The 15,805-nt window shown below is 37.2% G+C and overlaps 1 protein-coding gene across 1 annotated transcript; it reads left to right on the top strand.

Moving 5' to 3' along the window:
• The first annotated feature begins 526 nt into the window (after window positions 1-526).
• LOC141758123 (ras-related protein Rab-5C-like) lies at window positions 527-6,252 on the top strand. Its single transcript, XM_074619240.1, has 6 exons — window positions 527-686; window positions 1,751-2,092; window positions 3,096-3,247; window positions 4,366-4,488; window positions 4,614-4,707; window positions 5,947-6,252. The coding sequence occupies exons 2-6, from the start codon at window positions 1,924-1,926 to the stop codon at window positions 6,081-6,083; spliced, it is 675 nt and encodes a 224-aa protein (XP_074475341.1). The 5' UTR covers window positions 527-686; window positions 1,751-1,923; the 3' UTR covers window positions 6,084-6,252.
• Window positions 6,253-15,805: the final 9,553 nt, after the last annotated feature.

Below are 15,805 nucleotides of genomic sequence, written 5' to 3'. Positions count from 1 at the left end.
ATTATTATTATTATTATTATTATTACTATGATTATTATTATTATTATTATTATTATTATTATGGCTATGATTATTATTCTTATTATGACTATGATTATTATTATTATTATTATTATAACTATGAATATTATTATTATTATTATTATGACTATTATTATTATTATTATGACTATTATTATTATTATTTTACTATGATTATGATTATGATTATTATGATTATGATTATGATTATTATCATTATGACTATTATTATTATTATTATTATTATTATTATGACTATGATTATTATTATTATGACTATTATTATTATTATTATTTTACTATGATTATTATTATTTTTATTATTATTATTATGACTATTATTATTATTATGATTATGATTATTATGATTATTATTATTATTATGACTATGATTATTATTATTATTATGACTATGATTATTATTATTAGTGAGTTGGCATCTTCGGGCTCTGCCTCTGACGTCTCACTATCCGGTCATTTGATTGGTTGTTACAATGCGTCACATGACGGTCGAAACCAGGAAGTGTTTTGGTTACACAAGGCGGAAGCGAGGATATTTTTACAGAAGCTGAAAGTGTTTTTAGGAGAAAACGTCGTTTAACGAGCAGCAACAAGGTTATAACGCACTATTCACTGGGAGGAGTGGATACTGTTGTTCGTTGTTGGTAAGAACAACAACGTGTTGTTTGTTTACTTTGAGTATTTGTTCCTTGTTAGCCGAGATTAGCATTGCTAACTTAGCATCGCAGCTAACTCACAGCTGATTTATGTTGTTTTTATTGGTTTATTCGGTCAAAGTGAAGATCGGCAGGTTAATAAAGGTTGCTTTTATTGTATGTTGAACTAAAATAATGATATGTTATCGATTATCTAGACTTTGTTTATTAGAATGTGACTCATTATAATAAAAGCTGTTTGTCAAAGCTAGTTTAATGTTATATGATTAAACCTTTTAGACCTTTCAGACACTGTTTCTCCCATTTCCACTCTCTGCACAGTCATGACCATCTAACTAACATTATAAAACATTACTTTAGCTAAGGTTAGCTAGGTGTTGTGATTGGTGACAGCTGCTCTGTCATTAAAAGTGAAATTTTTTAATTTCTTTAATTAAATAAAAATGAGTGGGGATGCAACTAAAGAGTTTTTACATCAATTATTATTATTATTATTTTCTCAATTAATCGTTTTCTCCTTATAATGTCAGAAAACATCAAAGTGACACCTCGAGACTGTTTTTTTCTTAACCAACCATCTGTGCAAAATTGACACTTAACCTATTTTCAGTTCCATATATGACACAGAAAAGCATCAAATCTCACATTTAAGAAGCTGGAACTATTTTGCATTTCTTGAAAAATTACTGAAATAATTGGCAATTATTTTTCTGTCAATCGACTAATCCTTTCTGCTCTAAAAAATAATTACTTTGTTATTTATAATAAAATGTACAAATGAGCTTCTCTTTGTCTTTATATGATAACAAACTGAACATTTCAGTTTAGAACTGTTGTTTAAACAAAGCAGTCGATTATTTGACAAAGTATTTAGCAAATTAATACATAATGAAAATAACTTAGTTGCAGTCGTAATAGGTAAAGTACAAGAAATGGTTGAAATTCATAGATATGACTATTCATTTGATCTGCAACATGAAAAACTCCATGATTTTGTGTGTAGGTGTTCTCATAAGTAGATCCATTGATTTTCCATGTTTTTATTTTTCTAGGTAGACTGGGTCACTCCAACGCTGCCCACCTGATCCGGTTCTTCCCACCAGGAGTTCGGCCTCTGACCTCGCTCACCATCAGTGCCTGTGTGTCCAGACTCCGCTTCCGTCTTTACCCCTTGTTAACCTGTAGTTTCAGCCCATCTCATCCATAACAGCCTCTGTCTCTGTCAATGGCTGGGCGCGGGGGAGGAACGACTCGGCCAAATGGTGCCGCAGCAGCAAACAAAATCTGCCAATTCAAACTGGTGCTGCTGGGGGAGTCAGCCGTGGGCAAGTCCAGCTTAGTGCTGCGCTTTGTCAAAGGCCAGTTTCATGAATTCCAGGAGAGTACCATTGGAGGTAAGAGCCAAAAACGCATTTCTATGCTTTTGAATTTGCAGTGGTTGGTATTTCCTCAACAGATGTCAACATGGCTGCTGGGTTGCAAACCATCTCATTTTACAGTTAAACAGTACACTACAAGATGTTTCTGCAAACATTTAAGGTCAGAAATAGTCATTACAGTAACAGAATATTGATTCATATCTGATCAGCGCTGCCTAGTTTGAATGTTTGATCAGAGTGCAAGGTGCCAACCTGCCCATCAGGATCTAATCCGATGGCACATCCTTTGGGGGCAATTTTGGGTTAAGTATCTTGCCCAAGGACACTTCGACATGTGGACTGGACTGGAGGAGCCAGGGATCAAACCACCAACATTTTGATTGGTGGACCAATAAGTGAAGGAGATTACAGATTTGACAAGACAGTTGATGCCAGTTTTTGATACTTACACAATTTGGGCGGGAACCAAAAAAGTATTGCGGTTCGATACTTAGCCCCGGTGTAGGTGTGGTTCACTAGATAAAGCATTGGACCAATATTTTCCATGTTGGGGGCTTTGTTCCATTTCTAGTTCCATAAGTTCAACATTGTGCTAATACTAAAAGTGTCCAGGCTTTAATTACCACTACAGACTCTAATATTTAAAATAAAATATCACATTTTCTATATTTAAGAAATCTCCAGTTGTACTCCTGATAAATGGCTTTTGCATCAAATAATTTAACAAGTGACGTGTGAAAAAGTAATCTCTATTTAAAGGCCTACTAGCTTTTTGGGGGCTTTCAACCACATGTGTATTTTTGAGTTGAGATTGTATTGTCACACATACAATTCCCAAGGTCAAGAATGACTTTGAATGCTCAGAACAACTGGCATGTTTCACTTTATAATCTGAGTCAAATTCCACTGAGATCCTTCAAGCACTTACTTGCTGAGCAGGATCTTCCAGAAGGACGGGAATGCACACAGTCCTAAAACATCATCATTCCACTGATCTTCATTGTTCTGCTCTCCTCAGCCGCCTTCCTCACTCAGACGGTCTGTCTGGACGACACCACTGTGAAGTTTGAGATCTGGGACACAGCAGGTCAAGAGCGCTACCACAGCCTGGCTCCGATGTACTACAGAGGCGCCCAGGCGGCCATCGTGGTCTACGACATCACCAACACAGTAGGTTTCACCTGCAGGGAAACAATGGGGGACTACGGAGCCCGGGAGTGGCCATAGAGAGAAAAAATATATATATATTGAGGCCACAATTTACTAATTTGTGCACACAAGATCTAATTAGTTCCCTCAATTTATTTAAAACGTTCCCACGTTTTAGTTAATTTGTGCGCACAAGATAAATGTATGACTGAATGAATAATTTATTTTTGTGTCTGGTCATTTACATAACCCATCCATTGTGCAACAAATCAAACATTTCGGCATGTTATCCCTCCATCATCTAACCGCACAATACACCAGCATCATCCAACATAAACAACATAAAGACATAATCGTAAACATGAACCTCCCACAAATAATGCTCCAGGATATATCCCACAATGGGAATACAACAAATAAACAGTCACAGACATACGAGCACAGCCCCCTAAGCACAAGACACATACACAAATCCAATCATGACAAGAAGTCTGAGGAATTTATCTATCGTATGTTACTTTTCTCCTCCTATCCCATGCTTTAGAAAGATATTCAGAAAATACCAAAACTTTATCAAAAAGACATTCAATTAGGGCTCCAGTCGCCATACCTATCAGGAACCAGGAACATTAACTTTTTTAAATAATATTTGTCGTAAATCATGATATAAAGGACAAAATAAAATAAAATGAATTTCGTTCCAAACGTCATTTGCTCACAATATTGGCCTATATGGTATATACAGAGAGCCAACACAGCACACCCCGCTGCAGTTTTACTTTATTTTAATCTATTTTTATTTGTTAAATTCATTGTTGGCTCTATTGCTATCAAAAGTGACAGAAGTTTTAAACAAAACTATGTTTATAATCGGAGGTAATTGTACATTTATAGAATGTCTTATGGAAGTCTATTGGGTTTGTTTGGAGGCAGAGTAGAGTAGAGCAGAAGATACAAGACCTTCTCCAATATTAGGTCATTTTAGTCTAAAATTTGACCTGTAGGTGTTCAGACTTGTGGGTGTTTTGACATCACACAGAAGAGTACAGCTATTAAAAATGTTCCACCTAGGTTAAATATAGTTGTCATGTGAATACACCGGGTTACAGCAATATTAATAAAGTTTGTCGCTCAATTAGGATACTTTTGCAAGGGCGAAGAACTGGGTGAAGGAGCTGCAGAGACAAGCCAGTCCCAACATAGTGATCGCTCTGGCTGGAAACAAGGCCGACATCGCAAACAAGAGAGCTGTTGACCTTCAGGTATGAAGATGCAAAAATATAAATATATTTAGCATTTGATATCATATGATATCATAAAATCGTATTAAACTTGCCAGTGCTGTAAATGTTTGACATTATCCTCAATATCTAAATGATGTTTTTAGGAGGCACAAACATACGCTGATGACAACAGTCTACTCTTCATGGAGACCTCGGCCAAGACTGCCATGAACGTCAATGAAATTTTCATGGCTATTGGTAAGTGCATCATTCTTTCTACTGAGTCAAATGTCCTTTCCCACTGCTGCAACAGATGGATATTTCAGGCAACACTTATTGCACAAAGATTTAAAACCTGACAGTGCTTTCCTAACCTGACCTGAATTGAATGGGTTAGATGTTTGGATTTTAAGAAAGAGGGGAAAATAAGTATGTACTTGTACTTTGTTCGCTCTTGTGCTCTCAAATAGTTATTCATGTGCACAGTTAACACATCTGTGCTTGATTTAATAACTTGTGCACACAAATGAATAATATTTTTTAGCTTTAATGTTTTAATGCGTTTAAGGGATACAATGACATAACTTAGTTTAACTGTCAAAATGTATACATTCATTTCTCTGTAGGGTCCTTTCCATCATGTTGTCAGACACTTATAAGAACAATCTGAGCCTGTCAGTGGCAAAAACAAGCACTTTTAGTGGACGTAAAGTTACATTGACGCTGCTCACTTGCCCTTGCAGCTTGTTTCGCGGCTGCCGGTTACATTGTTATCACTCAATACTGGACTAATTTAAAAAAATTGTTGTCCCCATTAGTCACTTAGACACAAAACATGGGAAACTAAAGTTGAAAGTTACCCTTTGACAATGTAGAGATAGGCAAGAACACGAAAGAGGATGGTTATAACATGCAACACTGGTCAAACCAAGAAAGTTGTGGTTAAATAGTATACATCTTAACCTTCACGCTATCAGGACGTCCCAATTAATTAACTAGTTTGACTCTGCAAATTACTAATTAGTTCACTTAAATGATAGTTTCCCATGACACTTGCTGGACTCCAGAGAAAACTCCTCTGTTTTTTTCCCCCAGTGACAGAAGTCTCCATGAATAGACAAGTGCAGGGGTGTCAAACTCATTTTAGTTCAGGGGCCACGTACAGTCCAATTTGATCTCAAGTGGGCCGAACCAGTAAAACCATTGCATGGTAACCTATAAATAACAACACCTCCAAATTGTCCCTTCCTGTTGGTGAAAAGAAGAAGTACATTCTGAAAACGTTCACAATTAATGAACAATCCATTTCCAAAAGAGATGATGAGATGTCTCGCTGACCTCTTATCTTTTCCTGGCAAGTTCTTGTATATTCCACCATGAGTCTGATAGTGGCGTGCCGCATGTTTGACACCCCTGGACTAGTATAACCTTTGTTTTGTATGTTGCTGAACATTTCAAATTTGCTATATTCAAACATTTGTGATCTTGTCCCTGCAGCAAAGAAGCTACCGAAGAGCGATCCTCAGGGTGGAGCCGGACAAGGGGGGCGGACCAGGACGGGAGTGGATCTACAAGAAGCTGCTCCACAGAGCCGCAGCAGCCAGTGTTGCGGCGGCGGCAGCGGCGGCAATTAGCAAGTACGAAAAAATGAACTTAGTGAGCGAGCCCTGAACATCGTTTTAAGGACAGCACGTAGCTAAAACCCAGAGAGGCAGGAGAGGGCAGAGCCACTCGCCACCCCTGCACTTAAACTGAGATTACAGATGAGATTATCTGGATCCTCTTTGATTAAAGGAACTTTTTTTTTTAAAAAAGAATCATAAGCTAGAGGGAATTACCAAGATCCCTCACTACTACTTCTCCTCTGTCTTTCCCCCCACCCCGTGTATCTATCTACCTCCCTGTCCATCTTCAGCCTCTGTCTCAGTTGATTGAATTCTGTCTTAAAATGATTTGTTTTTGAAGGGTGATGCTGAGGTTGTTTGCCATTTTCCCTATTTGTGTGCGTGTGTCTGTTATGTATGTGTATGTATATAGTGCATACACATATATGTACTATATATTGGCAGTTAACTTTTCTACTCTTGCCATTTCCCTCTACATCGATTATCATCACGAAAGATACAAATGCCCAACTATTAATCCTGAAATTGCTGAAAATGGCGCAGCAATTAATCCTAAAGGATTTTGTCTTATTGCAATTTAGACCACATCATTTTGTTTTTGTTAGGGCCCTGGACATGACACAGTTATAAGGAAAGCTCTAGACTTTGCTTATTGAAGCAGGTCGTGATTTAATAGGCTACATATCTGCAGATGTTTCTGAACTGTGCAAAAGATGCGGTTGTTTGCATTCATTGTGCGATACCTGTAACACCAGAGAGTTGTTAGCCTTTTTTAAAAGAAATGTGAAAATAACTTGTAAATCTAAAAAAAAAAAAAAAAAAAAAGTAATAAATAACATGCGAGATTAATTTTGTTTTGAGTTGTTTTGCAGTGGTGTGGTATGGCATTGGAGGGTGATTATTTGCATGTATGTTTTTACGTCGCTTGGCAGTGCAGGTTAGAGCTTTGATTCTCTGCGCAAACCCGATTGGGCCCGAACTGACACGAAACGAGATGGCTTTAATTTTTCAAAATTCCTTCGGGCTTTAATCAGATTTGGTTTGCGCCAATTTCCCTGTGTTTTCTTTTTTCTTTTGTTTTTTAAATGCAGACCTTATAGTCTGTGATAAGATAATTTTTGAGCTGTGCTGAACATTCGGTAGGAGAGGGCACGTGTCACAGATCGTGTCACAAATGTCTGTTATGTTACTGAACTCAGAAAACTTTAGTTGACTTAAGTTTGTAATACATTTTTTAATTTTAATACATCTTTTTTTTTTTAAATAAAAAATTGTAAAGCGGGCTTAGACAAAAACTATGCAGGTTCATATAGGGTCGGGCAGGCCTAGATTTATTTTTTATGGATTTCCTTATCATATTTTTATAACAGCTTGATGATAAAAAAAAAAAAAAATATTCAAAAGCTGTCAACTATGATATATTTATCTTTGTTGAATTCAAAGCGTTATCATCAAAAACGTCTGTCTAAACAGGTGTTGCAAAAAGGGGGTCATTCTGGGGGGATGATCTTATAATAAGGACTGTCTTATATTTAGGTCAATAAAGCTCAAATTCTTCATATGACATACTGATAGTATGCACATACCTGTATTGTTCAGTGATAGTGATAGCGAGTGTGCATACAGCAATGAAAAGTAATAAGTATTTGGTCACAACAAGATTAAAACTGTCCTATATTTTATTTTTACCTTGTTCCCTAATCGGAAGACATTTCGTAAAAGAAAAGAAAACAGCATGTGTGTTTACCCAAAATATAGCTGCCACAAGGTGTAATAAATCCCCTGACTGATTCTGGCTCATACAGCGATAACAAGCTACTTTAATAAGAGGTATTGTTTTGCTAAATACATGTTTGAGTCTACATAATGTTGTTGTTTGGCAGCTGAGATGTGTATAGACTCCCTGCCTTCTCCTCAACGCTAGACTTCAGTATCTATCCCTGTATCTTGTCATCCTAACTCTCACCTTTTCTGAACTCCCACGAACGCAACACAGTCCTATTTGGTACAAATTACATCAACTTTGTAGCTTAGCATTTCTTTTCAGTACTGAATGCACTGATCTGGAGCAAAACTATTTCTGCCCTTTGTTTAAAATATTAGTCATAAAGCTTTGTTAATTCCATATTCATCTATTAGTCACAACTCATATCAGAGCTTTGGGCCATTCAAAAACCATCATGATTAAATGGGTAAATACTGGGAACAGATCCTTAATCCAATTACTAACAAATGTCTGGATCAGATGTTTGGCCACATGTTCTTCAATGCAAAAACAGTTTAAAAATTATAAGACATCTAAAATGTACATTTGTAAGTGCCAGTAATAATCAGACAGCAGAAACAGCATCAGTAAACTATTCCAACCACTAGATGGCAGCATCACACTTCAATGTAGATTCACTTGTCACGAATGGGTCCTTTTGGATGCATGTGTGTCCATTAATTTTACATGTGGTCCATATTTCTTAATAAAAGTAAGTATAAAGACACATTAAATCGATATCAGATTAATTGGCTATTATTTTGATGATGGATTCAAAATCATTTTTCAAGCAAAAATGTTAGTTTAATAGCTTGAAGATATTTAGCACACAGTCAGTGTTTGCATTTGTATGCATACCCAAAGTGGACAGTGTTGTAGATTGACTGTGCAAAAAAGCCATTACTGGGAAAGTGAGAATTAAAAAAGCTGTCTTGTAGAGGATTGGCACGGTGGTGGTGTGCTCACCTGATTATTCTACTGCTCCTTTTACAGCAGGGTCTCTCTGGGTTAATGCAGCAGTTCACTTTGTTGTGATAAATGGTGCCCCTTTTAATAGAGGTCCCTGAAGCTCTTTGAGGTTTTAAGTCTATTAGCTAAAGAAAGTGTAGAATACATTAAATGACATCCATTCAAATGAGGTGTTCTGGGTCTGTTAAGGTTTTAGAAATGTATTTGTTGCAGCGGCATGAGCATTTGAGACTGCAGAGTACAGTATTGCATACACTCACTCTTGTTAGTTTACAAGGTGCAGCTAGCTATAACTAATGCAGTCTGGTGTAAAAAAATACAATAATTCCTCCCTGTATGAATGTTATCATATTCAGATATTGTTGAAACTGTTTTGGCAACCCCATTGTAAAAATTTTTTTAATGTATGGAATCAGTGATGTGGGAGTCCTAATCTGTGGTAGTGTAGTGCCTGATGACTATTTAGTACAATAAATTCATGATCTCAAACACTGTATTTTAAATCTAGACAGTAGCCAAGTTTAAGATTCTACACACATTGCACCTTTAAGACGTTTAGGTGACATGCTTCATGTACATCATGATGTATTTGCTATGTCGCTTTCAATTGCACTTTTATTGACACACTAACTTTTCCACCTCAGCCAAGCGTAAAAACTGTTTTTGCGATATTTTTACTTTTTTGCACTTCTGCATCGGCTTCACTTTTCAGACCTGGAGGTCGCCCACGGATTCTTCCCTATAAATGAAGAAGAAATGCTTAACATTGAAATACACCTTTCCTCGATAAAATACACTCAGGGGTTTTGCCGGTAAAACCTTTCTTGGTCTGGTTTGACCGGTAGCTAATGTTATTGGCTATATGTTAGCTAGTCTAAGCAAAATACATTTAGACAGTTAACTTATTGCTGTGTAACTGACATTAATGTGTGTCCACTGACTTGATGACTCTTCTCTACTTGTGCTACTGTTACACTATGTTTTAACATTTATCGTTATCTTGTAATTGTCACTTGTGGCAACAGTAGTTAGAGCAAAAATTACAGTGGACTCATTCATGTTTTACCCAAAGACAGGATGTAGGAATAGTTTTGCTTTTAAAGGTTTAAAGGTGCAGCAGATTCAAGTATGTTCTGTTGGTCTGACCCTCCATGTAAACATGTTTAAAAAAAAAGGAAAATTTAAAACCATGTTAAGATTTTTACACCGGAAAATGGTGTAAACTGTCTTTTAGGCTGACAGCCCTGCTATTTTGGTTTTGATGCCTCAAACCTAACATTAAATCCACTTTTAAAGCCATTTGAACACACACACACACACACACACTCGCCTCAGAGACAAGCAGCGTTTCTGCCAAAAGCAGGCGGCCGCTCTGTTCACAGTAAATGATTTCTCATTTGTTGAGCTGTCAATCAAGATGTGTTCTGTCAAAAGAGAAACTCATTTCATACTTGGCCTCTGTGAATCATAATGGTGTGAGAGCCGGACTGAAATTGACTGCGTTTAGAGGAGGAGATTTGCAGAATAAAGGAAGTGTGCCCTGAAAATAAATACAACCTTTTGATGCATTCACATTATTTGTTGTTTCTTTTTCCATTCGTGCAAGAAATGAAACAGGTAAAAAATGGCCAAAACGTAGCGTTAGCATGGCGTGGTGGCTGTAATAACAATAAGGATTTTTCAGATTAGCTTTAGTACTGTGATGTAATGTTTTTTTGCTTGAGAAACCACTGGTCCAATTTTATAGCAGTTAAAAAAAAAACAGAAAACAGTCAAACATTTCCACAAACGCTCGCTCTGGTGGATTCCCTCTATCTTCGTGGACAGAAAGAAATGTCATTAAATACCAAGGGCAGAGGGACACGGTATCTGGATTGCATTCTGTGGTTTGAGATCTCTGCTGATAAGGATAGTGTGTGTGTTATGTGGAGCAATAATTGTCTCTTATCTAAAATGAAACATCTAACTGTGTTGCCACCGGATAGGATGCTCATGAGGAAGGAACCAGAATAACACACAATAAACAGTTGTTGATTGGGTAGGGATTTTTTTTTTAAATATCTTGCAATATGATGCTTTGCATTTGCCCATGCTCTGTTTTACTTAACATTCTGTGGCAGTAATACACATTGACTACTGATTACTTCAAGGCAAGCAGTCCAAAACTAAGTGGCTTGTAAGCGTATTCGCTTTCTTGCAGAGAATTAGATGAGAAGATCCACTCTCATATCTGTATGATAAATATGAAGCTACAGCCAGCAGCCAGTTAGCTTAGCTTAGCTTAGCTTAAAGGGGACATATCATGGTGATCTTCAGGTTCATACTTGTATTTTGGGTTTCTACTAGAACATGTTTACATGCTTTAATGTTTGAAAAAAACTTTATTTTCCTCATACTGTCTGCTTGGATATAGCTGTATTTACTCTCTGTCTGAAACGCTCCGTTTTAGTACATTTCAATGGAATTGCAACAGAATTGCGTTGCTAGGCAACAGCTTGGGTCCATGTTTACTTCCTGTCAGCTGATGTCATTCACATACACTTCAGCAGGAAATAAACTGGGACACATTTAGAATGTTTACGTTTAAAACTGTGAAATGGTCTAAATATTGTAGATATGTGACATCACAAATGGACAGAAATCCTGACGGCTTGTTTCAAAAGCTCGGTTTCTGAATACAGGCTGTGTGTATTTCTCTGTGGATTAAGCATTTCGATACTTTCACGGTATCACTTAAACCTGCTTTATAATATAAAAGCCATGAAAATGGCCCTTTTTACAATATGGGACCTTTAAAGGCTGGAAACGGGAAAGCAGCTACTCTGGCGCTGTATAAAGGTAACCAAATCCACCTACCAACGGGAAGCAAGAGAGAAAGAGCGGCGGCGACGACGGGCGAGTAACGTTATCGACTCTGGCCAAAGCTGGAAAAGTTAACAGTTCTGTGCTACTGCAGAAACATGGCAATGCAACATGGCGGATTCCGTGGAGAGGACCCGCTCCTTATGTAGATATAAACGGCTCATTCTAAGGTAACGAAAACACAACGATTCAGGTGATTATACACTAAAGAAAACATACTTATTAATATCACATTCCATTCCTGCCAATAGATCCCCCTAAATGTTACACACTGTTCCGAAAATCATTTTTAATTTGAATTATTTAATTTTATTACTTTGCCTGACCTTCTCTTTTACTTTGAAAAACCTTTATGAAGTCGTCAAGGCCAGACATGCAATGTGTCCCTCCCAGTGCTCATTTAATATACATTACTTCACTTCTTTTGGACATTGAACATTACTAACTTACATCATACGTGGATATTTTCAGAGTGAGGAGGGAAAATCTGAAGGAGCATTTAAAAAAACAACACAATTACTCTTAGACAGACCGGAACAATTGAGAATAAATGATGACGAAAGCTCCACAGAAAAGTGTTCTATCGCCCTATTCTCCCTCTCCTTGAGGGGCAATGCCACTGAAGTCCACTTGAGTTTTCTCAGTAATAGAACGTCAATGAAACAGAACTATTGAAATTCACTGCTGGAGTCATTCTGATTTTTTTTTTTTTAAACGTTTTGGGTTTTATGAGTCACTATTACGAAAGCTGAAGGCTATTCAAACTCCAGGAGAGTCATGGAAACATTTAGTTTTTTTACCCAGATCTTTAAAGTCATGACTTAAAATTGTGAATAGACTTCAATGACATAAAAAAAATAAAATCTTGCAGTGTGAGCCAAGTATAAGCGCTTCAATAGATTTCTAAATCCTACAAGTATAGCCTATATACTGTATGTTGTCCTCTTGATCCTAAGAAGAGTGTGAGGCTGCAAACAACCTCCCCCTCATCAGCTGTGCTGTTGTCTTCTGTAGATGTTATATTTTGTGAAAAAAAAGTTAAAAGAAGAAAAAATAACAATGCTAATATGGCATTTGTGGGAAAATAGTGGGGCTTGATGCTTTTTAATACTTGCTCAAAAGAAAATACTTAGTGCTATAGCTAAGCTAACTAGCTCCTACTATAGCCAGTGTTTGCTTTGTCCGTTCCGGGCTACTGTAGAAACATGGCAGAGCAACATGGTGAAGATTTGACTTTGGAGAAAGGACAAAACAATTTCCTGTCATTTGTCACATTGAGAGCAGAAAGGATTCTTTTTTCTGTCTTTCCTTAAATGTATAGATGGCTTAATAGTCAATAATGTGATGTAAATTCAATCAAGACCAAGAAATCACTTAAGTCTCCTCAGAAACAAATGATCAAAATGCTACATGCTTCAGCCGCTGTAGTGGACTGAAAACTGTGTGTGTCACATTGAGTCAGAAGTTGATTATTGTAGTCACGCTCAGATTCTCTTTACTGGCTCCAGCTTTCACAATGGTGCTATATTCTTCTCTTCCACATTCCCGCTCCATCTTTTTTTTTTTTAAAGTGAACCACTCGTATCCTTTAAAGTGCCATCCTCAATCAAAAGCCAGAAAACGTTGCCATAGTGACCAGGTTAAACTGAAACGTGTGTGGGGTTTTCTTGATAATTCTGGGACCAGAGGAATAAAAATGTCCCTTAACGAAAGCACTCGAGATGATGATGATGAAGCCGAGCGTTGGTATTAACTTTGATGCTTGATTGGACTCTAGCTTCGTGGAAACGGAGCGCACCGAATACACACATTATATATCCAACCATAACAACAGGAGGCTGATTCTACTATTGTGGGAGCATCCAGTTCGAGCTAGCTATTGCGTTGTTTTCATTTGTAACCACAAACACCAGCAGAGACCTCACTTGATGATGTGATATCTTACACCCTTGTCTCTGCGCACAAGCACACGTGCACCTTTTATTTTTAGGGCGGCTGCTGCCTTGTGGCGGGGGGGGGGGGTCAAGCAGGGTGTCAAAGGACTTCAGTGGGAAGGACATAGCTCAAACTCCAAGTATGTTTCCAGCGAGCATCCATCATCGTGCGGCTGACAGCTGACCCAGACACAGAGGTCGGCCACAGCAAATTCAGGCATGTGCCTGTGTCACTGTACTCCCGAATTCATCTGCAGGCATCTGCTCTTGAACATAGCCCAACAATGCTAATGAAGGGCTCTAAATGGGGCTGGGATTGTGATGGCTGCTCCCCCCCAAAGGTGGAGAGAATTTGTTTGACATGTCAGAGTAGTACAACATTTTCCTTTGACTCCCTCAAGCAATTCATCGTACTCTAAGTGGCTCTTATGTGGTAGTGGTAGATTTAGGGATAAGCATTAGCATTGTTACAAGCCTGTAAAAATGCCTGTCGTTGTTATACAAAGACTTTAAGTGAGGTCATGCGAAGATGTACTTTCACTTGACAAAATGAGCAAATAATAGCACCGCTAAATGTTTTCTTTAGACTGAGGACTCCAGCCTTTAGGACGAGAAAAGCAGGTACATTTTTAGAGGGGTGCTCCACATAATTTACATACAAAGATCAGTTTACTGTTCATAGGGAGGAGGTTCAGTCTGTTGTTTATCCCCTGGAGGGAGAGAGAAAATAACCCTTATTATGGCCTTGGAGACTTCAAATTTATACCACAAGGTGTTGCAGTTGCTATCCAGTTGCATTGTGGGAAGTGTAGGATACAGTGTGTGACCCATGATGGGGACTTAAAATTCAGGATATCTCGGCCTCCACTGCTTCAATTTGGACTGTTCTTTTATTTTTATTTTTATATATCTCTTGCAAGTCAATTGTTGTGATAGTGCAATACTAAATTGAAAGGCTATTTAATTTGAATGCTTATAAGATGGCTACTTTTGTTCCTCAAGCTTGGAAAAAACGTCAGGATGGTTTATTTGTCTGGTATTATTTGTAGTTTATACTGCTACTCTGGTTTCTGCCTTTGTCTTTTCTTTATTTTCTAAATAATGGTGTCTTGTAAGCCTGTTTGGGTTGGGCATATTATTCATGCATGACACAATAATAATAAAAAAAAAAAAAAAAAAAGAACTTAATCAGTGGAGCGCCCCTTTAAAATCTGAACTGATTTTACACCATAAAGTAGAGCCCAAAGGCAGACTGGCTGATATTAGTTTCTCATATAAACATTTTGGTATTGGCGTACAAATTGGCCTATGCTTCACAAGAAATTGCAGTACATTAATTTTTTTCAGGTAGTTTAGAAACAGTTACAGCATTACATGGTTTTTATTAAAATGTGTGTTTAATGTTATGTGTTTTTTGAATAGCCAATATCAAGATTGGTATTATCCTCAAAAACCTTATGTCAGGCTCTACTACTGGGAGCCTGTAATGTCTCATTTTGTCATAGCCTACTGAGCAACCATGTTAAGGACACAAAAAAAACACTTAAATGCATATTTATTTAGAGTAGAAATTTAAATTTAATGGAAAAACAAAACTTTGAAATGCTGCATTTTTCTCTACATTTCTATCCACATCAATGACTTAAAGCACCAGTGGGAAGAACTGGAGCAAATATGATTTTAAAAAAGTTATTTATAAGTTTATAAGTTTTATTTTAAATTATAGGCTCCTCCAGTCCAGGCAAGATACTTAATCCCAAATTGCCCCCGAAGGATGTGCCATCAGGTTATATCCTGATGGGCAGGTTGGCACCTTGCATGGCAGCCTCTGCCATCAGTGTATGAATGTGTGTGTGAATGGGTGACTGCTGACATGTAGTGTAAAGCGCTTTGAGTGGTCGGAAGACTAGAAAGGCGCTACAGTATATAAGTGCAAGCCCATTTACCATTTATTCTTTGATTGAATAATTCCTCATATAAATCTAAATTTTGCCAAATTTCAACAATTATATTTAGTGAAAAAGTCTTTATAATGTATTTACATATCTTATGTATTAAATGAGTATTGATACATTTCAAACAATATTCATCAGATAAAGTAGCAGTGGGTAGAACTGGAGCAAACATGATTAAAAAAAAAGTTGTTTTTATAAAACTGTCACTATATCCTGACAGTAGTGCATGAGAAACAATTTGTAAAA

This window comes from Sebastes fasciatus, chromosome 20 (assembly GCF_043250625.1).
Source record: "Sebastes fasciatus isolate fSebFas1 chromosome 20, fSebFas1.pri, whole genome shotgun sequence".
NCBI lineage: Eukaryota > Metazoa > Chordata > Actinopteri > Perciformes > Sebastidae > Sebastes > Sebastes fasciatus.
Note: the sequence above shows the minus strand (reverse complement) of the source record. Positions and strands in the feature narration are given on the sequence as shown.

What these genes read in the sequence shown, in the direction of transcription:
- LOC141758123 (XM_074619240.1), top strand. Translation starts at nt 1,924, where the DNA reads ATGGCTGGGCGCGGGGGAGGAACGACTCGGCCAAATGGTGCCGCAGCA. An exon ending in CCAGGAGAGTACCATTGGAG is followed by an intron (nt 2,093 to 3,095) that starts GTAAGAGCCAAA and finishes TGCTCTCCTCAG; the next exon opens with CCGCCTTCCTCACTCAGACG. An exon ending in AGAGAGCTGTTGACCTTCAG is followed by an intron (nt 4,489 to 4,613) that starts GTATGAAGATGC and finishes TGATGTTTTTAG; the next exon opens with GAGGCACAAACATACGCTGA.